This window comes from Anolis sagrei, chromosome 5 (genome assembly GCF_037176765.1).
Source record: "Anolis sagrei isolate rAnoSag1 chromosome 5, rAnoSag1.mat, whole genome shotgun sequence".
In the NCBI taxonomy this organism is placed as follows: domain Eukaryota; kingdom Metazoa; phylum Chordata; class Lepidosauria; order Squamata; family Dactyloidae; genus Anolis; species Anolis sagrei.
Genome location: NC_090025.1, coordinates 33,599,988 through 33,626,781, shown reverse-complemented (window position 1 = coordinate 33,626,781; position 26,794 = coordinate 33,599,988). Strand labels below are relative to the sequence as shown.

The 26,794-nt window shown below is 37.5% G+C and overlaps 1 protein-coding gene across 2 annotated transcripts in view; it reads left to right on the top strand.

Annotated features, from left to right (window-relative positions):
* LOC132776899 (bifunctional heparan sulfate N-deacetylase/N-sulfotransferase 4) overlaps window positions 1-26,794 on the top strand; it is a 152,674-nt gene that overhangs the window by 62,309 nt on the left and 63,571 nt on the right. For both annotated transcript variants that reach the window (XM_060779025.2, XM_060779023.2), the window contains exons 4-6: window positions 7,711-7,865; window positions 23,506-23,691; window positions 26,523-26,651. In XM_060779025.2, coding sequence (XP_060635008.2) covers window positions 7,711-7,865; window positions 23,506-23,691; window positions 26,523-26,651 — 470 coding nt within the window. The remainder of the gene's footprint in view (window positions 1-7,710; window positions 7,866-23,505; window positions 23,692-26,522; window positions 26,652-26,794) is intronic.

Sequence of the window (26,794 nt, the reverse complement as noted above, 5' to 3'; positions counted from 1 at the left end):
GGTTAGTAGAGATTAAAAGCAGCAAAGTGCACTGCACTCTTAAATTTCTTTCTCCAAGCTGTAGTGGCTTCCTTACTGGACTGTTAATATTGCTGCAGTACAACCACAGAATGTTAGATAGGGATCCCTGTCAACCTAAAAAAAACCCCTTATCCATTAGGGGTATGCACAATGCAAAAAACCCCACCCCGTTTTGTTTGTCTTCGTGAAATTTGCACGGCCCCTGTTGTTTTGATTCTAAAGTGTTTTCAACAATCCCTAAGAAGTCTGGGTCATATCTAAGGTGAAGTGATGAGAAATTTATTATTGTTTTCATTATTTTAAAAACCTACAAGAGCTAAGCTATACCTGGTAGAGGAGGAGGCCCTATGCGGACTTGGAGCAGCACTTCTCCCTCTGCCACCAAGCTTTATGCAAGCAGACCATGTCCTGCGCTGGGCATGGGAAGAACAACAGACCTGAAGTGGGAGGAGACCTCTGGTGCAAGAGTTTCAGATCCTGCACCTTGCAGAAAAGGAGGCATATATATATATATATATATATATATCCTACTCTCCCTTGGCTTCCTGCTCGTTTTGAGCCAAAAAGCCACAGGTCCTTCCCTGTCAAGGAGAGGGAGAGGGAAGGAGGGAGAGAGGGAGAGAGGGAAGGAAGGAGGGAGAGAGGGAGGGAAGGAGGGAGAGAGAGAGAGAGAGAGGGGGGGAGGGAGGGAGAGCATCCAGGGCAGGGCCTGCTAGCAGCCCATGCCAGGGACTTCTCCTCCACCAGGTAAGTGGTTCACTGCAAGGGGGAAGCCAACAGAGTGGAAGAGAGAGACCAACTCTGGTACTGCCACAAGGGCACAAGAGGGAGTTGGATGGAGAGTGAGAGAAAGAACATACAAAAACAAACAAACTTCTTTACAAAAAGTTAGACATGGGCGTTTTGATTCATTTGTGTTCTACGAGGGGGGCTCTGGGGGTTGTAAATCAGGTTATATGTATGGATTTAACAAAACATGTATAATTTATGACCTTTTTACAATTTTTTGCACAGCCCTATTATGAATATTTCACTTTGTATTTTCAGTAAACATTTATACCTCAGTCTTTAATAGTTTGTTTTAGATTAAATAAGATCAATAGAGCTCCTTCATCAATTTGTGATTAACAGATAAAACAATAAATAACTGATGCTGGTCATACTTTAGTAAAGATATCATGCCACTGGAACCAATTTGAAAGTTTAGCATGTAGATGAAGCTGCCCCTGGTAAGCTAACGTGTGACCAGAAAATAGAAGCATCCTTCTTATTCCTGAGAAATCTTTGGAATTAGGAATTTCTATACTGTGGAGGAAATCCATATCTTTACCATTGTCCAATATGTTGATCTCAGGAGGTAAATAATGGTGGGTAAAATGTTGGAGGAAAGAAATTACACTATATGCATATATCTATCTTACCTGCTGGTAAGACATGTGCAATCCCATTCCTTCCAAAGACATATCAAGGATACTCTCGTGTTGATTTGTGCAGCCATTCTGTTCCATGATACCTTTGTAAAAGCTAACTCAGCATGGATTTTTAGAAATTTAAACTTGTGCTAAACTACTTGGGTGAAGAAGTTTAGTACACTATGCCATGCCTAGATTTCAATTTTTGATTCACCAGCTCTAGCCGATTTATATGGCATGATCCAATATACATGGTGCAGTTAAATCCCAGCAAAACTACTGCACTAAAGTAAAAGTGGTCCAGAATGCATCATTTGAACATTCAAAAGGTGGGAAAAACAAGGCTAAAAATACTGACGAATGTGCTAAAAATTTCATAATTTCACTCAGAGACTGAAAAAAAAATCTATATTTTCCATGAATTTGATGAAAATGAATGAGTGAACCTTTGCATCTCTATGGGTTGTCAAGTTGTCAGAGGTGTGGCTTTATTCACAGAATTCCTTCACTTAAAATACATTGTTGTCTTTCCCTATTACTTTTTGTGAAAATCTTAACACATTTTTATTTCCACTTATTTTATGTTTTCTTCATCTAAGAAGTGTATTAGTATTCATTCTGGTATATATTTTTGTTATTGGTGCCTTCAATGAGTGACATTTTTAATGTCGATAGTGTGAGCATATTTATTTATTATTTATTTATTTAAAACTTTTATATCCTGATTTCTACCTCCGTAGAGGGACTCAGACTGGCTAACAGCAAGGATTTAATGCTAGCAATAAAATTGAAAACATCATACATCAACAATGAATTTAAAAATACATATAGGATAAAATACATATGGCTATATTATCTGTACAACACATCTCCACTGATGTTAATGAACTTTTCCAGGATGCTGTTGAATACACAGTTTCACCCTTTAAATCTTACCAAACTTTTCTTAAGAATTTTTATTTTTCTCTCTAAGTGAATATTTCAAATAAACTGATACTGATTTTTTTTTATTTTGAAAGCCACCTTCACTACGTTTCCCCCTTTCATCTTTTGGGTGCACATCCAGAGAGAAGGTGCCCCTGAGCAACTCTTAAATTGCATTAATCTTATTGTTTGTTCATATACTATGAGGATGACTATTTGGGATGAAAATAAGCCCAAATCTCCAAATACTGGCTCACATGAATGAAATAAGAACCCATAAGGCAATAAGCACAATTTATCCTTTCACGCTTGTAGAGGAGGCAGGAAAGGGGTAAATGTCAGTGCTGTGTTGGAAAATCTTGTGGCTACCAATAACAAATTCCAGGAATATCCTAGACTGGGATATGAGGCTGTTTATTCTTAATTATTTGGGAGCAGAGGAAGCTTACATATGCATGCATGCAAACGTGTGTACACACCAGTGGCATACCTATCCGAATGTATCTCCCTGTATGAAACATCATCGATGTTACTCTCCGTGAGGATGTCACTCTGAGTCCTGCCTCCATTGTAAGTGTGGTTGGTGGGGACGAGAGACAGGGCCTTCTCAATCGTGGCTCCTCAACTTTGGAACTCCCTCCCGAGCAAGATTAGATCCGCACCCTCCCTTCTGATCTTTAGGAAGAGAACAAAGACGTGGTTGTGAAATCAAGCCTTTGGCTAATAAATAATGCAGTACAAAGAATAATTAAGGAACATGTGCAATGATAATTCAGAATGGCTATGATATACAATTTTTGGATCATGGGATTTTAATGTTTGTACTAGGATGATTTTATGTTTGTCTGAATGTTTAAATTTTATGCACATCTTATATTTAATGGTTTTATTTGATTTTAAGTTCATAGTTATGTGTAGTAATTAGTTATTATGATTTCTATGTGTACTGTTTACAACATATTAATGGCATTGAATTTTTGCCATTAGTATGTTGTAAACTGCCTTGAATCCCCCAGGGGTGAGAAAGTTGGTATATAAATACGGTAAATAATACATGTTTTAAAAATCCAACATTAAAATATATTTCATGAATTATATCCAAACATGTCTTTTGGTAGCAAGAAAGCACTGCTCAGTTTTCCCATGGGTTCATCAAAAATCAGTTTCATCCCCTATCTACTACAACCCCTGTACCCCAAGAAGCTGCACCTGGGAAATCCACTGAAAAAGGATGCCATATGAGGTGCATAAAAGGAAGCATTCTGCTAATGTGAAGCCTCTGGCTGAGATCCTACATTATGCTTGTACAGTGTAAATTTACACTCACAGAATTACATACAAGGTTGATCTATCCGGCTGACTGCCAACATTTTACAACCAACTGTGTATCTGCAAATGTGCCTGCTTATTGTCCTATTGTGCACAATAACTGTGTCTGCAACCCCAGTGAATCAAATGGTGAAAGGAATGTTTTTTGTTAGATCATCCACAGTGTGTTTCATGTTAAAAGTCTATTAATGAAGAAATATAAAACTCTGAGACATGCCAGTGATCTTACAGGTATACCCACTGAAAAAGTTCCTAGGGTAAAGCAATATCCACTACAAAAAGGAGGAGGTCATTTTGCCAATATCTCCAAACACATTCACATTTGAAAAGCTTTGTGCCCATATAAATGATTGCAGAGTTCTGTTTTTAAAATCTGAATGAAAGATTTTCCTATATACAGCTGCTGAATTCTGATTTTCCAGTTTTATTATATTACTTGTGCTGCTCATGTCTATCACTGTGCCTTGTGGGAATTTGCTGATAAAATTCATATTGCATACAAACTGTTTAATTTTTGTATTTCCCAGTTGTTCTGAACATTATTGATACTGAATTTGTGACAGTGCCAAGATTGAGATAGTAGATATGTGGCTACAGCTGTCTATTCCCTAGTGATGTATAAAGCTCACAAAAATAGCACAAAACTACTTAATGTGTCAGAGCATGTCAATGCCTTCCATCAAGGGACTTGCTGTAGTGTGTACTCAGTCAGGCATCCTAGATCTGAAGTGAGCCCTACTTTTAAAGTTGGTATGGTTGTTTTGTCACTTTAGCTTAAGAGGTGGCATTCCAAGGTATTCCCAATGGAAGCATGCACTTTATTGACTCATTATAAATAAAACATGCAGAGGTATTCTTTAATTACCGTAAATGTGGCTTGTTTACCGAAGGAGGCTTTTATTGCAAGATGCTGAACAAGTTTTATTAGTACACGGAAATTATTGACTTGTTCCTTTGTGCACAATTCTCTTCTACATCTCTAAACTTAAGTTGAATTGAGGATCCTAAAAAGAAAAAGAAAATTATGAAAAACCATCAAGAGGTTTAATGCTGACTTAGATTTGGACTTCCTATAACTATGGCACTCTATTCTGTTAGTCCAGGGGTCCTCAAACTTTTTAAACAGAGGGCCAGGTCACAGTTCCTCAAACTGTTGGATGGCTGGATTATAATTTGGAAAAAAAATGAATGAATTCCTATGCATACTGCACATATCTTATTTGTAATGCAAAAAAACCACTTAAAAACAATACAATAATTAAAATGAAGAACACTTTTAACAAATATAAACTCATGAGTATTTCAATGGGAAGTGTGGGCCTGCTTTTGGCTGATGAGATATGATTGTTGTTGTTGTTGTTGTTGTTGAGTGCTTTCAAGTCATTTCAGACTTAAGTTGACCCTGAATGAGGGCCGGGTAAATGACCTTGGAGCAGGCCCGTAGCCAGGATTTCGTTTCGGGGGGGGGGGGGGGGGGGGCTGAATTTTTTTCAGGGGGGGCTTCGGGGGGGGGGCTGAGTCTGAGTGAAAGAGGGTCTACCCTAGCAAACCTTTTGTATCATTACCCCAATACCCCCATGCATATGGGATATATTGAGTATGGTGATCAGATCATGATATGAATAAACATAACAGTTTAAATAATGCACCAGTAAGGCCTTTTCGCTAACCAGCATGAGAATTTCGGGGGGGGGGGGGGGGGCTGAAGCCCCTCAAGCCCCCCCCCCCGGCTACATGCTCTGCCTTGGAAGGCCGTATCTGGACCTCGGGCCTTAGTGTGAGGACCCCTGTGTTAGTCTGTCACTATTGCATGGAGAGACTTTCTTTCAGCTCGAATTGCACAATGTTCTGTTCTGCATCACAGCTTGGCAAACATTTATTTACTACCTCCTTTAAATGCTTCTACTATTGCTGAGTTGTGTCTACACTGGCTGCTAAAGCCAGGGCCAATCCAGAGTATTGTCTCCTTCCATCATCATCATCATCATCTGGATACATGTACTATAGAACTGTAGGAAATTTCTGTGTGAGCTATAGTTGTCAGGACCACAGTAGCCTATGCCCTGATATTTCAAAAAAGGAGACAAGGGGGCAGGTGCTTATGATCTCACAAAAGTGAATCAAGCAAGGGTTGGTTGGGGGGGGGGGTGTCCAACACTGCTTCCAGGTGTGCTGCTTCTGGAAGCTGACACAACAGAAATGTGGGTAAATGGTCCATATATGACATGGATATAACATGACAGACAAATACCAAAGAAACCCACACTTATATTTCATGCCTTTGCAGTTGGCAAAATATGCCAAGCAGAAGCAGTTTCTACCATTCCAGCAATTACTCAAACCCCACACAGTTTTACCTAGGATACATGACACATGGTTTTTTCCCCAAGGCCCTACAGAAGTGCTGGGGCTTCTAAAAACTTCATCCCTATATCAACAAGACAATTCATGAATAATATGCATTTCCTGTCTTTCTTGAAACTCCATTGTGATGGACTGTAGGGAGGGTCAGAATTCCTACCACTGTCAGCCTCTTGTTCCCAGATCTACTTAACCTTGGCCTATGCTAGAGCTATGCTGCCAGCTGCAGAGAATCTGGGATGCAAAGTTAGGCAGATTAATGGGTATGGGAAGAAGGCATCAGTGTAAGCAGTGAGGAATTTAAAGGGGGAAAGTGTAGAGAAAGAGTGGAGAAAGGTGTAGAAGATAAGAAGGTAGATGAGACAATGTGCAGACTGAGAAAGAGATGTGGATGAATATGGTGAGCTGAATGGGAGGTGAAGGAAGCGATGGTGGAGATTCAGACAGAGCAAGAGGAAGGATGGCGATGGAAGCAAGCAGGGAAAGAAGAGATGGACATTGGACAGTGAGATGGAAGTAGGTTGGCAGGATGAAAGAACAATTTGGAGTAGGGGGAAGATGGGCAGGCAGGATAAAAGCTGAGAAAGAGAGGTAGGAGGGCAAAAAGACATGGCGATGAAGCAGTAGAATATGTACAGGAAAGAGGTGGTTACTTGGAAACAAACTGAGATGGGTGAGATTAACAGGAGGCATTAGATGGGTGGCCAGACCCAGGTGGCACATATAAAAGCAGACATCAAGGTGGTCCTGTGGCAGAGGGTATGAAAGAAATGGCAGAGTGAGAGAGATCTAAGGGCCCTTCCACACAGCTGTATAACCCAGAATATCAAGACAGATAATCCACAATATCTGCTTTAAAATTGATTATCTGAGTCCACACTGTCATATAATCCAGTTCAATGTGGATTTTCTACAGCTGTGTGGAAGGGGCCTAATAAAGACTTACATATTTTGGGAGTGGTCTGGATACCTAGCAGAGTCTCCTTTATTATTATTTTTTGTTATATCCCCAAGGAGGGGGGAGTACCTTGTTTGTTATTATTCTGATCCCTGTTACTGTCCAAAATAAAAGTCTTTTGCTTGCACCTATGCATCTCCAAGTGGTCATGCCAAGGTTGACCCAAGCCCCTGAGTCAGGGGTGGTTGGAGTTATAGGTATGATGGGTTGCAATGCAGGCAATCTTTGATTCTCTTTCCCTAATCATTTCACTTTGCTCCTTGCTTTCTGGTACACGGATGTGTTGAGAATTGCAACACATTTATAAAAAAAAGCCAGTGAGTATTAGTGCCAATTGGGAACAGGTTGAAATAAGGTGTCCACAGGCTTTAAACCTACTTCATTAAAATAATCAACTTTTGTTAGGGTGGGTTTAAAGATGGTAATTTAAATTACTTTTGTGAGTTCCATTCTGTATTTTATATTTTGAACATTGGCTGTTAATGTAAAGCATGCTGGACTACGTATTTCTAAACTGAATGTCTCAGGGGTGCTAATACACATCAGAACATGGTGGCATCAGAAAGATATGTATAAAGATCCAAGTGAAGAGACTCCTTCTTTGAGAAAGTTTGACATTATCTGAAACACTGTGAATTTTAATTAAAAATTAAATTACATTTTGTTGCATTTTTACTGATGTAATATTCTTTCTTGATTTTGTAGGAACCATTGAAGAAGATGAAGGTGATGACTTGCTGTTGAGTTCTGTGGATGAATTCTGGTGGTTTCCTCATATGTGGAGCCACATGCAGCCTCATCTCTTCCATAATGAGTCATCTCTGGTGGAACAGATGATTCTCAACAAAGAATTTGCACTAGTGAGTATTTGCATGCTTCAAGCATCTTGAAAATCAACGTTATACATTCCCTTGTTAGTTTTGCCCACCCCTACTTTATGAAACACCTACATTCCATTTCCAAATGCTCAACTGAAGGATTAAGTTATTGGAGTGCTAGAAATTTGGAAGGGGGATAAAATGCCATTTGAGGGCAGAAGTCTTTTCAGAAGGAACAATGCCCTTATTTCTCACCCCCACACACCTCTAGCTACTAGGCCTGGGTAACAACGGAAAAAATTGTTTCTAAAATCGATTTGTATTTGGCGTTTTTTTTTTGTTTCAATATTTAAAATAATTACAAAATTTTCCTTTTAAAAAGTTTGATATTTACAAAATTTCGTAAATGGTAAAAATTAACAAATTGATTTCCGAAACAATAACGAATCGATTCGTTAATGGCGGACGCGACCGCGAAATACGCTAAAAAACCTCCAAAACCTTCTGAAGCTTCCCCCTCCCTCTGTTGTTGACTGTTGGTGTGATATTATAATTTTTTTTCACTAATTAAACCATAAAACTGGCCCAGACATGCGGAAATAATAACGAAATGACCTCAAAACAATAACGAAACGAACACAATATCGAAATACGAAGCATTTACAAAACGTTTTTGAAAATTCGTTTTTTTTAAATAATTGCTCCAGAATGGTTCGTTATCGTTTTGTAATTGAAAAAATTAACGAATTATTAACGAATTACGAATTAACGAAACGAAACCGCCCAGCCCTACTAGCTACATCTAGAGAGAGTATATATGCACAGTTATATTTTCTGTGTATATATGCTATATATACTGTCACTTTTAGCTGGGTATTAAGTGCCCCAAAGAAGGTGTTCAGTATTATAAAATACCTTTTGAGCATAGTAAAAAAAATGGGGAAAAGATACACTGTTGTGAGAAATTTATCTGCCTGACAGAATAGAGTCCCTGATGTCTAAGATGAAGGTTGAGTCCATGAACTCAAAGTAATCTTGCATATTTTTTCAATTCCTGTTGCTTTCCTTTATTTCTAGCTGCAAGCTCTGCTTCACAAATAGTCTTTTTAAAGAAAGTATATTGTTATACTTCAGAAACCGTGCAAAACACTTAGTGCTGAATAGTGTTTCTATGTTCTCTGTATCTTTCTCATACACACCATTATTATCATCTCATAATAATGATGACCCCTCCCCCTCAGCACCAAATGCTGCTCTGGGCAAGAGTGAAGAGAGAAGGGGCCAGGGGACAGTTCCACCTTGTCTCCTGTGCTATTCTAATAATATAATATAATATAATATAATATAATATAATAATGAATATACATATAATATTTATAATATTATAATGTCATGCAATATAATACTACTACTACTAATAATAATATGATATTATAATTATATATTTATATTACATGTAATATTACTAATAATATTACAATATAATGGTATAGTATAATATAGTAATATTTAATACTGTTATTGTACTATGCTAATAATATATATTGTATGTATATATACCTTGTAAGCTTCTCTGAGTCCTCTTAGGGGTGAGAAGGGCGGCATATAAATGTTGTAAATAAATAAATATAGACATCAGAAGATGCCTCTGTATACTATCAATATGAAACTCACTCTATACTGTAAGCATATAACTTTTTGATATCATTTCTGCTAATATCAAATTAAAACATTTTGAAAAAGAGTTTGTAAATGTTATATTTTGCACAGTGACTCCAAGAATCCCTCTTCCATCATGTGCATAGACCAATTTTCAATTTCCACTTTAAACACACTTCCTTCCTAAGTGTAAATTCCAGAAGAGCTTTCACAATTGATTCTATTTTCATTGATTAATCCTGATTTTTTATACTCTTACATTATTACATTTTATTTCAATTATATCTTTCTATGGTGAACAACTTCAATAAAAGTGGTGTGTGTGTGTGTGTGTGTATGATATTACTAAGACTTTCTGAACTCATTGTTAGTAGTGAGAATTCCCCTAGTAATCTTAGATTTCTGGTTTAGAGTGTGAAATTGCTCTTAAACCAGTTTAACTCAGTAACTTAGTTCAACTTTAGATCCCAGTCATATATCAAATAGCCGTTGCATCTTCCTATATCTTTTTGAAGTATACACTGCATTCTCACATGACATGGTGTTTATGTAGTAATAAGAATATTACTGAGAATTAGTATGGCATAGTGGCTTACACTGGACTACGGCTTTGGAGAATAGAAAAATGAGAAACTGCTATAAACTAGTATAGACAGATCCCCCTTTCCCTACTTGTGTTCATTCAAAAAGAAGGTTGCACTGTCATGCTATAACCAGAAGAACAATTCCAAGACAGGAAGTATTCTTGAACTTGCAGACTTGGGGGTGGAGTCAGAGTGAGTATCCTCTCTCAACATATCTTTTTGAAAACTCTTTTTGAAAATGAGAGAGAAAGCAATTAACAGAGGAAAGGCTAGCTTTGAGGTGCCAAACTAGCAGACAATATATTTTAGGTATAGAAGATATCGAAGAATTATCCACATGAGCTATCAATCTGTTTTTGATCTGCTAGCTCTGAAGGGAGTGGCAGACATGGAGAAGACAGGGGCTCAACAGCTATCATTTTGCTACTGCAAAATTGCTTCAGCTGTAAGCTGAAAATTTTGGATAAAACACCCTTCCATCAACAACGTCAACTCAATGAAGGTCAAATATTGGGAAACTCATAAAAATAAGGCAGGTAAATTACTTTGCACCAATCTCTGCCTAAACTATATTCTCCCCACTCCTTTTTTAAATGTTAGAAATGGGACTCGTTCAGTTTGGATTGTTGCAGAGGGTAAAGTTTGCTTTGAGCTGAAAACAATTTATTATTATTAATTGGAAGATATTTTAAATTACAAAGATTGTGAATAATTTACAGCATTTATTGCCAGCAAGTAACATTATTATCTTCACTGGACTAAACTATTTCAATTATTTCAATAGCAACTAAATCTATGGCTGCTGTTTGTTAGAGAAATCTGTTATTAACCCATTCTAGTCTTTGATATTTTTTTGTGCTACAATATAACACTGCTTGAGGTTTTGGAGAAATCATTGGACCTTAAAAAGTAACTATCAAATGGAGAATGTAAACAAATTTTAACAACTACAAAACCAATTCCAGAAAAACAAGAAGCATACCAGTGACTACTAGATGAATCGTATTAAGTTGATCAAGGATTACGAGATGAATACCGGATTGATCAAGTATTACTGGAAGAATTGAAAGTTCATAAAGAAGAGCCAGCATTTGATCAACCAGGCTCCCAAAAAGAAATAATGTACACAACTATACAAAAGTGGATACAAATTCATTTCAGAACTAGGACAAAAAAATCTTATACAACATCACAGAGAGAAAAATGCTCAGGTCTACAAGTTTCACCAAGAGAGACAGACATAAGAAAGATAATTTTTACAGAGAAAATTGGAATAGATGTTTTGAGCCTATTTTTCAATGGAAAAAGCATGTGAAAATTAAGCAGTCATATTTTTATCAAAAGAATAGCTTGGCTTGCAAGAATGACATTGAGTCTAGACTCAATAAATTGAATCAAGAACTTTGTAAAAACTAAAATGAACTAAAGAACTCTTTTCTATGGAAGGAGGTGAAATGATGAAATAAATAAAGGAAAAATAAAATATAAAATATGAAATTACAAAAATTAAAAATGCTGAAACTGTTTAATATTATCTATGGACAGGTGGAACATTTAAAATAAATGGGAAATATAGTAACATTCTCTGTTGAAAAATCTGGAATACAATGAAATGTAATTAGTTTAAATGATAAAATTTGTGTGAGGGGGTTAAATAAATATTTAAACTTTTTGTATTATATCTTCTGGACAGGTGGAATAATTATTGAATGGGGAATAAAATATAAGATATTTTATTTAAAAACATTGGAACACAACAATATCATATTTGATTAAAAAGGGAAAAATCAGGAGAATAAGATAAGATATGATTAAAGGGGATAAAATTAGGAGAGCTATTAATATGATTCAAAGATGAATTTACTATGAACATTTAGCTAAAATTGGTAAATTGTTGATATGAATATTACTCATGGTTGTGCATTAATATTAAATATGGTGTTTTGTTTAACAGAAGTTTAATAAAACCAAAGAAGAAGTATGTGTAATAATTTGATAATTGCCTTTGCTTGATGAGGGGAAAGTCCATTTTGGTTTTAATGGCCTTTTGTTTTGTATTGTATTTTTGTTCCATGTTGGTAGGGATGGAGGGGAATTATGGGTTGGTTCATGTTTGGACTGTTTGATTTGGAGTTTATGTGCGGTATCTTTGCTCTTGTTATTGCCTTTTTAGTATAATAAAATGCAAAAAAATATCCAGAAAAGAGAAGCATTATTGAACTTTGTGGGATTTGCCACTGAATACATGAAAACACTTAGGACCACATTCCTAATATCCCGTCTTCAAACAAAATCTGGAATCTTCCAATTTCAGTGTCTAGGCAGACTCCCCACTCCATGGATACATCATTATTTGTTCCTTTAGTAAGACCCCAGTAAAATAACATTTCTTACTGAAATTGATGTGAGATCACTGCCATAAAAAGGTGGATGGCTTGCTTCTAATAGCCATCTAAATTTATCCTTTCTGAGAAACGCCACAACCATTCATGCTGGATGAAGATGTTTTTGACACACACTGTGTAATTGTAAGCACACAACTCACCAGATGGAAAGAAATAACATTCAGTATGGAGCAAAATAATATTTACACTTACCATCACTGGCAGGGGTAGTATATGGCCTGTGGTGCAACCTCTCTTTTCTATCAAGTGGTTACCATTTCAGTAACTTTAGCCTCTGGAGTGTGCCTTCCAAATCAGGAGACAAGTGAATGCTAGAATGCAATAACAGCAGGAAATGATTTGTCTCTGTCAATCAAAATATATCAATGCTATTCTTGTTGGATTTTCAAGTGTCTACTTGAAGCAACATACTAGTAATATACACACAGTTGGGACAATATTTGTAGTCTTCTTCTTATTTTAATAATAGTACTATCCTCAAATTATTTGTGCCAGATCTCACTTGTGATCTCACACACAAAAACAACTATGTTGGCTGAGATAGTGGCAAGGAGAAGAAGCTTGGGAAAACGCACACTTGTAACCAGAGTATTGAAAGTAAACAAGGACACAAATGTATACAGCTTACATCTGTGCAGAGTTGGCAGGGCACAAGGCACAAATCCATCAAGCTGCCCTTTTATCAAGCCCAACCTCATGACATAATGCCAAGAAATCACCAAGAGATGACAGCAGAGGAAAGCTACCTAAGTGCATCTGGGGGTCCATGCCGTAGAGGGGGGTATAATCTTGGGTATCACTATTGTCAAAGTCTCTTGAGAGTCCCCACAACACAGTTGAGCCATCTGGTTCAACTCCCTTCTGCCATGCAAAAAAAGCACAATCAAAGCACCCCTGAGTGGTGGGAGGGAAATAGGGTTTTAGAAGCAAAGAAAGGGGGAGAGGATCTGAATGGTGAGAAAAAGAGTCTGGGCAGAGAGGAAGCCAGGCGGGAATGGGTTTGTTCCCTGGGAGAATGCTGCTGCTGTTTTGGCAGCTTCAAACTTTAATTTCCTTGCATTTCTCAGGAGGAGGAAAGAAAAGGAGGTGGGAAACAGCATGGTGCTGTGGAGTCCTTCACTATCACTCACAAGGTCTCAGTGGAAAACAGTTTGAGAACCCTTGATGTAGACTATTTAGATGCCAAAAAAAAAAAAAACATTTCAAAGTCTCATCAGTTTGAGGACAATAAAAAGAACACTACGTACTTTGTTTCTCATCAATATTTTAATAATTTCTTTAGACAATCCCTGTATAGTATTGGTATTTTTAAATTTTGAGAAACACAGCACATAGAAAAGGCACTCCTATATTTATTTATTTATTTGGGGGGGGGGTGTTAAACAGAGGAAATAAGCATAGAGAATCCATGATTTCCCTCCCTTTGGACACTAGGGGATATCAAAATCCATGGATGCTCAAGTCACATCATATACAATGGCATAACCAAAAAAGTGTTCCTTAAAATGACAAAACCTGGTTTAGCTTTTTGGGAACCATTATCCATTTTAAAGCCATGGATGGTGCAATCTGTGGATACATTATCCATGAATACATTGGTTTAAGATGTTTGTGAAACTAGACAGCTACCAAAACATCCTCTGTCTTTGTTAGGCTTATTAATAGGTATCGCAGCATATGTATTGATTGACTGACTTTTCCTATTGTTTTTTCTGCTTTGTTTATAGCTTTTTGTTATGGCCAGTGGCCGAAACAAACTGAATTGAGCTCAATAGCGAAGCCTTTGGCAGTATTCTGAATCAATGTTTCCCATCAATTCATTCCACCTTCATTTTAATCTTATCTGGAACCACAGACTTCATTCTCTAATGAGTCTGGCCTAGTGCTCTGATCCTCCAAATTATCCTTGAAGATACCCAGGAGCCTACATTTTCAAAATAGCAATTGCTAAACTGAAAGGCATGTCAGAAACTGATAGCTGAAGAGGGAGAGAGAGAGAGAAAAAGGGAGATGCTTCTGGTTAAATATTGACAAAGCTAATATTTAACTTAAAAACAGATTGGGCTAACATCTGAACTTGCTCCAAGATTGTTTGTACCATGCTTTAAAAGAAAAAAAGTATATTTAATGTCCCTTTTTAGTATTGCTTTTACAGTAGCCATGGTTTATCACACTGTACTTACAACACTATAAAATTATTCTTTCAAACATCTGTTGCAAAGTGGGTCATAATTCTGGATGCTAAGCTAAAATGATGCTTGCCAGAGGTTAGCTAAAATGAAATCAGGGTGCAGATTTAAAGCTGCTGTATTTGCATCTATAGTGGAGGAATAGAACTTTCCCGCCACCATTTCCCCAGGATAATATTCTCAACTCTGGAAATACTACAGATTTGTGGGATCCCATTGAATGGGTGGACTGTGCTGCACAAAATAGAAAGAGTCAGTATAGATCAGATGCAGTCATATTCTGTGAGTAAGTACTTTAATAGAAAAGCAGATTCTAGACCCAATCCTGTGAATTTATCTTTGCTGTAAAAACTTAAGACATACCTGCCTCCAATATGTATGTTTGTTTGTAACAGGCAAACACCGTAGACAAGACCAAGAATTTAACATCTAAATTAACCTCTTTTCCCTGAAACACAAATTACAACATAGACAAGATGTTTAATAAATGAGTTGACCTCCTAAGCCACCAAACAGATGTTTGAGTGCATTTTATAAAACCTCTTGCCAAGGGTTTGCTGATATTTTCTCTACCATCAGCCTGTTTTCTCTGACTCATGATGGTGAAACTTGAAAGAAGCAATTCCTGGGAAGATACAAGTTCCTGGGATATCTCAACAAATTAGACTGTAAAAATTCTGAGAATTGTTTCTTAAGAAATTCTGGGATGTTCGAGCATTGAAAGTGAAGAGGACTAAAAAGAGAAGACTGAGGAAGCTACAAAAAGAGAGGGAATAAAAAAGAACAGAAGAGAAGATAAGAGCAGTATTTAAATCTTGGCCCAGCCTTTTAAATTTTTAATTGCCTTGAATAGGCAGGATTACTTTTGATATATGTGTGTTATGGCGACAATTTAATGCTTATATTTTGTTTGTTAATCTTATGGCTATGTTGTTTTTACTCTGTATGTTTTGTAATGTTACTTGGGAACCGCTCTGAGTCCCCTCAGGGAGATGGAGCGGTATATAAATAAAGTTGCATTATTTTATTATTATTATTATTATTATAGCCCTCCTTCAGTGACATTCTTCAGCAAGAGCACAGATTGAGAATGAGGCCTAGAATGACTTTTTAACCACAAATCTAAAGGCCTCTAATTATTTTTTTTTGCTGGTCAATAGAGTAGATCCATTCATTTCTTCCCCAATAGAACACTTCTCTATGAATTTCTAAGTATGCCAGCACAACTGTATGGTCAATGTCTGACAGAAGTTGGATATAGGGTCATACTGGAAGACCTAGAGATTCCTAGAGAAACCATATTAATCTATTAAACAATCTGCAAATAATCATATTAATTCAGAAACAATAAATTCCACAAAGGTTTACCACATAAATGTGGGCAATCAACTGTATATATTGTCATTCTCTCTTTTTTCCCACATAGAAACACATACACATATATACACTGCTTTAGTTACACTACTTCATCACATAGCCGCCGAAAAAGGTGGGAATCACTTTGCCACAGGGCATGAGGAAGCCAGTGCCCATTGCCCCATATTGCCTGGCTCTTCCAGCTGTTGATCCCATGAAGGCAAGCATGGTGTATGCCGCTCTCTCCATTAAAGTCAATGGCAACACGAGAAGTTTTCCATGTTGCCACGGCAGCAGTGTTGGGCCGCTTCTGTCCTCCTTCACTCGCGTGACATCATATGATGGGAGCCAGCCAGCTCCATGGGTGACTGGGGCTAGATTGACATATGTCACCAATTTTAGCCCCATGTGATAAGGTTGTAATATATCAAGAACAAAATGGAGGGAGGAGGGAGCAAGCTTGTTTTCTGCTTCCTTGGAGACTAGGACGCGGAACAATGGCTTCAAACTACAAGAGAGGAGATTCCATCTGAACATTAGGAAGAACTTCCTGACTGTGAGAGCCGTTCAGCAGTGGAACTCTCTGCCCCAGAGTGTGGTGGAGGCTCCTTCTTTGGAAGCTTTTAAGCAGAGGCTGGATGGCCATTTGTCAGGGGTGATTTGAATGCAATATTCCTGCTTCTTGGCAGGGGGTTGGACTGGATGGCCCAAGAGGTCTCTTCCAACTCTTTGATTCTATGATTCTTTGATTCTATGATGGGAAATTCTGCCACTCCTTTCAAAATAGAATGATGCTTATGGAAATAAGAGCTTTATCCTATGCTCTTATTTCCCTTGCATGATCTCTGGGTGCCAACCCTCTTTCTTATAACTATGCATAATGAGGTCAAGTCCTTGAAAATCATTTGACAGATATTGATTTTTGTCCCTATTGATTTCAGTTGAAAGTGGATTGTGCCCAGAATTTAGAAATACCAAAACTTCCAACACCACTACTAACAGTTTACTCAGAAAAAAACTATAGTCTTCAACTGAGCACAGCAGGATGAAAATATAATACTTTAAAATACTGAAAATTGACAACTGGATAGATTGTTACTATATTCCTCAAAGCAAGACATTCACCTGACCCCCATATCCCCCCCCCCCCCCCAAGAAAGCAAATGTTACAAAAATAAAATAATGCATTAAGCTGACATAATGTGAAAAAATAATCTCCTGGGGGAAGTTTCATTCTGCCTGAACAATAATCCTAGAGAAAAAATGTCCCAGCACTAAAAGAAGATAAGAGCTTATGTAAATATTTTAATTCAGCAAGGTGACAGTTTAGAAAGTGCTGAGAGCCAACATATAACCCCTGTCTTCTTATGACAAGACTGAAAGCAATTCAGCAGGGATATAGCCATCTTCATATAGCCTTGTTATGCCAACAGAGGGGAAAAAACTATTTTATTTCACTCAAATTCGTGGAAGCAGAGGGCTTGCTGTGTTAAAACAGACAGTAGTCACTTCAGAAATTGGGCTTTTTGGGAAGATGTGGCTGTTCTATTCAGATATATACTAGTCCAGGCCCCTCTGGAATGTGGTGCCTCAGTGTGCTGTCAAAATGGTAATGGTTTTTAGGGAACTTCCAGACCACTGATCTCCCAATTTTTTATGATTTTTCAAAAATGTAGCTTTTAACTAGAGTTTGACTAGATAGCTCTTCAAAGAGATGTTTTGCTCTCACATTTGAATTTCACAATTTTGCTATGTTCGAATTAAAAACAGAAATTAATGCATTGCCCCTACCAATGAGTAAAACTGTTGGTTCCACTTTGTCTCATTTTCAAGGAGGCAAGGGGATAGGTGAGAAAGGTTCTTTTGTCAACAACTGTTAGCTTTTTATGGGCACTCACCTCCTTGTAAACCTTCCCATCAGCCACTGTATGGTTGTGTCTCAAGGGAAGATAACTAAACAATGCTCATAGATCATTTGTTGCGTTATCCATCTTCTTCCTAGCTCAGTTGCCACTATTGTCTCCCACTGCTCACTATATGAAGGAGCAGAGAGATAACCAAGGGAGGCTTATCTATTAATAGTTATCATCATTATCAACAGATGATCCTCTTCCCTTCTCTTCCCTCCCTGTCTATATAGTTGTGCTGGCAGGAGGGGGAAAGGAGGTAGATGAGTGAGTCTTCTCTGTCAGTGGCTATGATAGCTATCATCAGGAGACCCTACTTGACTGTTTGCTCAGCTGAACCATGGCTCTCCACCTAGCCCCTACATAGTGGTGAAGGGCAGAAAAAAGATGGACAGGAAGGGGACTTTTTGAAATATTCAGAATATGTCTCCTCCTTGCAGGAACATTTAGAGCTGCTCCATTTTTGAAAAAAATATCCTGCTGTAAGAAGAAATATATCTAAATTACTCATTCTCCTTTGTGGGAGTGAGTAATTTGAACAAGCAAATCTGTACCGTGCATGGAATTGTAGTCTTTGATTAAAGTATGTTCTGGTAGTAATCTTTCAATTAAGTCTAAGTAATAATAGCTACAGGAAGGGTAGGCAACATCTGGCCTTCCTTCACCTCTCATGTTGACCAGGACTTGAAAAGAGTTGGACTCCAACAACAATGGAGAGTTACAAGTGACCCACTCTTGGTCTATGAATCTTAGACTTATATTGAAATTAGTTCCACTACACTTGTGATTTTCTTCTCCCCAAAGGTAAAAACAGGGACAGTGTTTCATCAGAAAATAGGGACATTTCCTAGTAGATATTAGCAACTGAAACACACTGAATGCTCATGTTTTGAAAAGCATCACATGCTGGGTTTTTTTTTTTTTTTGCTTCCTTGCTTGTTTGTTTTACAGACCACACCACAATTAAAAATTCAGGAGGATATCAGGCTTCTTTTTTATGCTCCACTGACAAACTTATGCATTGCAGCCCCTCCCTTTTTTTTCCTTTTTTGCTATTAATCCAGCCATCAGAGAGCTGATTTGCCAATTTTTACTCTGACTTTATTCTTGTACTGCCATTTTCTGCTCCATCTCTAGTTTCCTCTAGAGGATGAAAAGTGTCAATTTTCTTCCATTATGAATGGGCTTACTGGATATACTTGATAGTAAGAGAAAGGGAAGGGAAATATTCTATGAATTACTGTGTAATATTTTCCATGAATGGGTATTGAAACAGAATATTACTTTCATGTAGAATCCAGACTAGATCTAGTTTAAATCAAGTTCAGGTTTAAAACTGCTAATAAAATAAAGGCATATGGGAAAAGTAATGTGTTTTCCACCATCTCTTACTTACATGGTCCATCTCAATTTTTGGCATTATTAATCAGAGATGTACATTTTTGCTCATTGTATTCTTGTATGTGAGATTAGCAACAAGAAGAAAATATTTGTTTGCATCTGGGCAAGATCATGAGGAATTTTTTGAACATGATATTTTTCACATTTTTATAAAGTTATGTTGTGCACAAAAAGGAAAGTTGTGAAAATTATAGCATTTTTCTGCAAATTTTTTGCCTATTGCAGATCCTGGCACCTCTTCCACAAGGATGTAAAATGTCACAGTAGTGGTCATCCCTCACCCATGTGGTGTGTTGGCATGTTGAGATAACTTTCACAGTATATTTGTGGAAGTTAATTATATCCCTAATTATTAATATGGTTCTTGGAGGAGATAGTCTTGGTGCCTTCCAGTAGCTACTGTGAATATTCTAAATTTTGACATTCCATAAGAAATAAATTCAATAAATCCCTGTTTAATGGGCTTCCCAACAGCTGCTGGATAACCCTGGGTGAGCACAATCCCCCCATACAACTGGCTACTTTATTGGCGGGGGGTGGTGGTGTTAAAATTACCCTTTCACACTCTTGGCCGAATAGTAGGCATCACCATCTCAGATCTCCATATAAAGTGAAGTTGAGCCCATGAAAATTTCTCTTTTGGGGTGGTGGTGGGTGGGATTGTGAACATGTTCATATAATGTGTATACGAGGACTGTTTGAAGGGGCCAAGATGTGCATTCAGACTCCTGTCATAAAATGCTAAGATCATCAAGATGGCACTGTTTGAATAAAAAATATACTATTTCCTTATTGCAAGATCTTTTTGCATTATCCTATCACGAAGTCTAACACTCAAAGTGCTAAAAATAAACCAGTCACTTTGCAGAGACAAATGTTACACTTTTAGCACTTGTAAAACTACAGGAGACTGTGACTTTGACTTAGAACAGAACTAGTGCAATGTACTATATGAAAATTCTACTGATGCTGGAACACTTAGTGTAAAAATATTGCTATTGGGTTTGGATATGGGAGAGGAATTCTAGCGATTGATTTTCTTTTAAAAAATGAATTATAGATACAAGTAGAGTAATACAAATCTCAATAATGAAATTCCTCTTACATTTTCACTCAATATAATGCATTTTATTTTACTTAACCTTACCAATCCCAATTTCATCCTTATCAACCACTTGTGTCTAGCAGTTTTTCTTTTTTCCTCCCCTTCCCTCCCCTTTGCCCCCCCCCCCCCCCACTGTGAACAGTTGTATCTTCAACTTGAGTATTATTTGAATTGATCGATCATGAAGAGAGTGTGATTTAGTTCTTTATATTTTCTTTTTCCTTTTACTCTAGCTATCAGAGTTCCCCATTTCAAGTCCCAATTCTTCTTACAATCTGTTGTGTATTTCATCCTCCTTTCAAAAATATAATCCTGGAGCAGACAGTTGGTTAAATATTCAAACCAATGTTTTAATTCCCACTTTTCCTGCTCTTTCCAGCCCAAGGTTACTGTTATTTGGTCCACTTCTATCATATGTTTTGTGATCTCTGCCAATTGGTTGGTGCTTCTCTTGCCTTTGATTTTCTGAATAAAAAATACCCTTTCATTCAACTCTACTTTTTGCCCTAATAGTCCTTCCATCTTTTTCTTTATTTTATTTTAAAATATCTGTATTTTGTCATAGTCCCATCACAAATGCAAAAAGGAGCATATTTCACCGCATTTGTGCCAACATAGTTTTGATGATGATTTAGTTATATTGGCTTATTTAACTGGGGTTCTGTACCATTTGGTCAATATTTTCCATTGTGCTTCTCTGATCCTAATATGTTTACATTTCTTAATTGAGTTATTGTAAGTTTTTCTGACTGTATGGCCATGTTGCAGAAGCATTATCTCCTGACATTTCACCTGCATCTATGGCTGCTCTTGCCTTTGATTTTCTGAATAAAAAAATACCCTTGTGAACTGCTGTGAACTGAATTGAATTAATCCAGTGTTCAGTGTCTGACTCATTGCAGTTTAAATCCTCTTTCCATATCTCTACTAAAGTTTGTTTTGGTTTATATTGTTTTCCAACTATTTCCTTTTAAAGAAGCCCATCAAGCCTTTCTCCTTCTCTAATTTCCATTTTAACATCTGATCAAAATCTGTTTCTGGACTTGCCTTTCTCCTCCACTCTATAATCCTGTGTTTCAAACCATTCCATAACAGCCAATTGCTTTGTCCACACTTGTATTGTGATTTTATCATATCACAATCTTTAATTGTCCCATCTGTGTTTAAGAGGTCAACAATCAACCTGATTCCACTTTGCTTTATTTTTTTTATCCTTTTGCCAAATATCTGTTCATCTTTATTATCTAACATATATTGGAGTATATCTATTTTATTGGGAATTGATTTTGCCATTTTTCCAACATTCCATGGAGAAGATCATTGGACCCTCTTTAATTTCTTTTAATTTCTTTTAAAACATTAAAACATTATTGTCTACCCTACTCTTCAGACACAAGCAGTCGCTCCAACCATTTATCACTTTCTCGATTCTGGCCCATCTTTTTGAATTCTCAAAATCTCATTCTATCAATCTTGTTAATTGGCAGGCCTCAAAATAACCCCTTAAACTTGGAACTCTCCATCCTCCATTGATTGATTATCAAATATTCATTGCTTGTTTTACATTTTCAATGTGGAGTATAAAGCTTTTCTTTTTTTAAAAAAAGTGCACAAATTTATTATATATTGAATATCCTCTCCAGCAACTATAAAAGGAGGATATTAAATTTCCTTTCAATAATATATAACCTTCTCTCCACTGCCTTTGATTTTATCCTGCTGACATTAACCAATATATAAATGGAGTTGTTTTGTTTGTTCAGTCAGTTAAAGATGCATTTCTTCCCTATGAAAATTTTGTTGCAGACTCTTGTGAATCTTCCATGTGTATTTTACAACTCAGGGAGTATGGCATCTATTTTAATTGCTTAGACATATCAGGTTTCTACTATTCACCATTACTACTGAGTTGATTATTATACTTGTGTAAATAGGTAAGCATGTGTACCACACTGAATACAAGAGTTTCCTGCCACTAACAGCAAGGAAAGAAGGAACAGAGCAGGGATCTCTTTGGCTATTTTAGCCAGCCTTATACATGTACCATGCAAAATTTTCATGGGACCCTTTCACACTACACAATTTTTACTTCATCACTGATCACTACAACTATCCTCCTATTTTGTAATCAGCAAAGTGAACAGTTAACTGCTTCTTTGCAGTTAGAGAAAAAGGAGGGGGAAAGAATAGAAAGTAATTGTGCTCTCGTATCTATTTGCTTCTGCTGTGATTTCCTTGAGCTGACTTGGCTGACTCAAGCTGAGATGACCAAAGTGCATGGAATAAAATTGTTTTGATGATGTTATTTCCATTTGCCATAGGCAGCAGGAATATGTGGATCTTGTATTGGTCATTTTCCCTTTTGTTGGATTTTTCCTGCTTAGGAAGATGCACCAAGATCACATGTGGTGGGGGGGATGGGAAGGGGGGGCCACCATATCAAATCTTTAGGCTCCAGGAACATAAAAGGTGTGAGATGTGTGTGGAGTACCCAGGGGTCAGTCCCCACAGGGACCTTAGGCCATAAGAACCAGGCCTCTCAGGAAGGCCTGGATCTGATTGGCTATCTAATTAATTTGGGAGAAAGTAGGGTTTTCCTGCTTTGTCTTGAATTAATTTGCACCATTTGGACACCTCTGGTAAAAGCATGAGAGCTCGCACATTTTGGGCCCTGTCTGGATGGGCCCTAAGTTTGCTTATTCAATCAAGTGAGGTAACGAAAACTTTTTTTTAAAACCTATAGGACAAGCCAATCCAAGAGCAAATACAGCACAATTACTGCACTCACATAAGGCAACCAAGCAATGTGATCGACAGCTTAGAAATGAGCAGGAAATGTCCAGCTGTAACCCCAAGAGGCTACTACAGGGTTGCCATGGAGACCTATATCAGTCAGGTGTGGTCACTACCTGAAGGACAAAAAAACATACTGCTTTGCGTTTCAGGCTTGTGTTTCAGGCTCCTTACAATCCTAAAACTAATAAATACTGTTACAAAATGTAATGTTGTGTACACAAACTAGTGCTTTTATATACCTCAGAGTTGCTTTCTTTGTCTTTCTCTTCCCACACTCCAGGAACATGGTATTCCAACTGGCATGGGCTATGCAGTGGCTCCTCACCATTCTGGTGTATATCCTGTTCATATTCAGCTTTATGAAGCCTGGAAGAAAGTCTGGGGTATTAAAGTCACAAGTACTGAAGAGTACCCTCATCTAAAACCTGCACGGTACAGACGGGGCTTCATCCACAATGGCATTATGGTACATTGCATTTCCATTCCCTCATAATCTCTGCAAACATGGCTAAAGCAAAGCTTTTTTTTCTCATATTACTTGAAGATTTAAAAGTGAAGTTTAGCAACCACCATTGACAAAGTAAATTTAAGAAATTGTGCTATCCTTAAACTGAACATTATAGTAGTTGAAGTCCCAGTTTCTCTCTGTTTACTGGAAGCTGACAGGGTAGCACTTGGAGATGACATCCAAGTGGCAAGGTTTTGTAGTAAATAAATAAAAATATTTTCCACGGGGATAAGTCAATTTGCTTACAAATATCTCACAATGGGCAAAATTACTAATTTGTTTGTATAGTACCTTAAATGCAATTAAATCCTCACTGCAGTTGAACCTTCAGACAATGGGTAAGAGCATGCTCCACTTATTCTGCTGGGTTGCACCTATCCTTATGATTACAATATGTTTTTACATGTTTCAACAAACTCAGATGGCCTCCTAATTTTTCCATGCCAATTTGTTGTGAGTTATGTGGCAAAACCTTCAGTCACCACAGCAGAAGGAAAGCTATACCCAGCCACTACAAAGAGATGACAGCTGTTTATGTTTTCATAGCATGAGGTCAATACTCTTAGTCCAAGGTCATATCTATGTAAAATTAACTTGGCCCACCACTGAGACAAAATAAAAAGCTCTGGCTAGTTGGCAGCTGTAACAACCAAAGCAGGGAGAGGGAACAGATTGGCACAAAAGGCACAGATGAACATTATCTCCAAAGGAAATGTCAAGGAAATTTCAGCAGATGGGAATTAGAAACATTTACAAAAGGCTGTTTTGCATCAATATAGAAGTTGGTAGTAGATATTAGCTCTAGTTAGATTTTATTGGAGCTAGTCTTACATAGATTTCATTAGTTTAAACATTTATCTTAAGACATTGATTGATTGGTTTTCGAAATGAAAACTAATAAAGACTCTATAGGCAAGACATCAATAGAAGGAAGCAGCGTCACTGCCTCTCCCTCTCCATCGCCAAGGACGTAGGCAAGGGGAGGGGGACACCAGCCCTGCCAGGGAGCCTCTGAGCATGTCCAGAGTGCCTTCCCCTTGCAACGGATCTTCCTTAGGGAGTGGATATTGTTGGACTGTCAACTCTGATCACTTATAGCCACTATGATCAATGGAGAAAGATAATTGAAAGTGTAGGTCAGTAACTTCCCACTCTTGACATATGCTAGTATTTTAAGAACATTTCATGTGAAGTAAAGTTTTGCATGTCAGATGACCCTAATCCTTCAGTGGTTATACAGGCAGTCTCCAAGTTATGAACAAGGTCATTGTAAGCTGCCTTGAGTCTTCTTTGGAAGAGATAAAGCGAGGTATAAATAAACATAATAATAAACACACCAGATATAACTGTTGTAGAAAAGTTTTTGTTATAGAAATTGCAGTACCAGGAGATAGTAGAGTAGAGGACAAAATACTGGAAAAGATCATAAAAGACAAAGATTCACAAACTGAAATTGGACTACTATGGCAAAAGGGAACAGTGATACCAATTGTGGTTGGTTCATTTGGAGTCATTCCACTGCCATTCACCACCTAAATGAGTCTTTGTTGCGGAGCCTGTAATAGTCTTCCAATAACGCAGCTGCTTCAGGAGTAATGTCCTGAAGGTAGTGTGTTCTGCAGCCTCTCGGTATAGAGTCCCATGAACAGGTTTTCACTATTTCAATAAAGTGTTCGTATTACTCAGGGATTGGCACAACGGATATGGTCATGTCATCTAACATGTCTGAGAATTTAGTCCAATCTGCCTTTCTGAAGTTGAACCTTCATTTAAATTGAACTTCCTGAGGTCGGTGATGTATGTTTGGTGTTGGTGGTCCCACTGATTTAGTGCATTGCTGCACAATACTGTCGCTCACAAATAAGAGGTCTGGGTTATATCTCCAACTGTTGTAGGATGGTGGGAGCTTACTATCATGAATGTGCAATAGTTTGTGCAGTTCAGCCCAGAAAAGGACAGACTCCATTTTTATCCTCTTGAGCATAGCTCCATACATGGCTATGGCTGTTGAAGTCACCAATTATTACCGCCCTTTGGTGTCTGTCAAAGTTCTCAGGGAAGGAGAAAGAAAACTCTTCATTTGCGGGCTTGTACACAGAGGTAATTGTGATGTTATTAATCTCCACTGTTGTAAACTCTGTTGTTTTCTTCAGTGTTGTGAACATTGCTGACTTGGAGGCCTGGTTTTACAAAGACAGCGCTTCCATATTGCGCATGTGATCTTTCCACTACTAAGCTCATTCCTGGAACTTTTGATCATTTTTGTTGTTTATCCCTGTGTGTTTCTTGGACACACAGCACATCACATTTCTTATCTCGGCACAGTTCATAGAGCAGTTGTTCTTTGGCAGCTGACATGCCTTCAATGTTGATTGAGATTATTGTCGTGGTTGGTCCTGAAAAGGTCCATTGCCCAGGGGATGCCCAGATGTCTTGCAATCCTGCAGGGATGCTTCTCTCATGTCCCCAATAATAATAATAATAATAATAATAATAATAATAATAATAATAATACTAATAACAATAATAATAATAACAACAACAGCATATTTCTAATCCGCACATCTCTCCCAAAAAGGTTTCAATACATCATACTATTATGAGTCACTCAGTAAGCTGGTGGAGAGAAAAACTGTGACTAAAAGCAGCAAGGGGTTCATGTATCAGGGGATCTTGGAAGGAACTGAAAGAACTATTACACAAAAGAGACATACACACGAACAGTCATTTATGTACACATCAATCTCTATAGATGTTCTTTATTTTTTCCCCATTTTTGTCTTTCTCAGGTACTCCCTCGACAGACATGTGGACTTTTCACCCATACCATTTTTTACAAAGAATATCCTGGAGGGCCTCAAGAACTAGATAAAAGTATTCGAGGAGGCGAACTGTTTCTTACCATTCTTCTTAACCCCGTAGGTACCTTTTGTTTTACATTGGTAGTAAAGCTCTATGTGATGATAAAATAAGCTACTGCAATCTTTATTTTTATCCTAATTGAAAATAACATTTGTGTGGTAGTAAATTTATTCTACCGGTCAGACTAATATATATATAT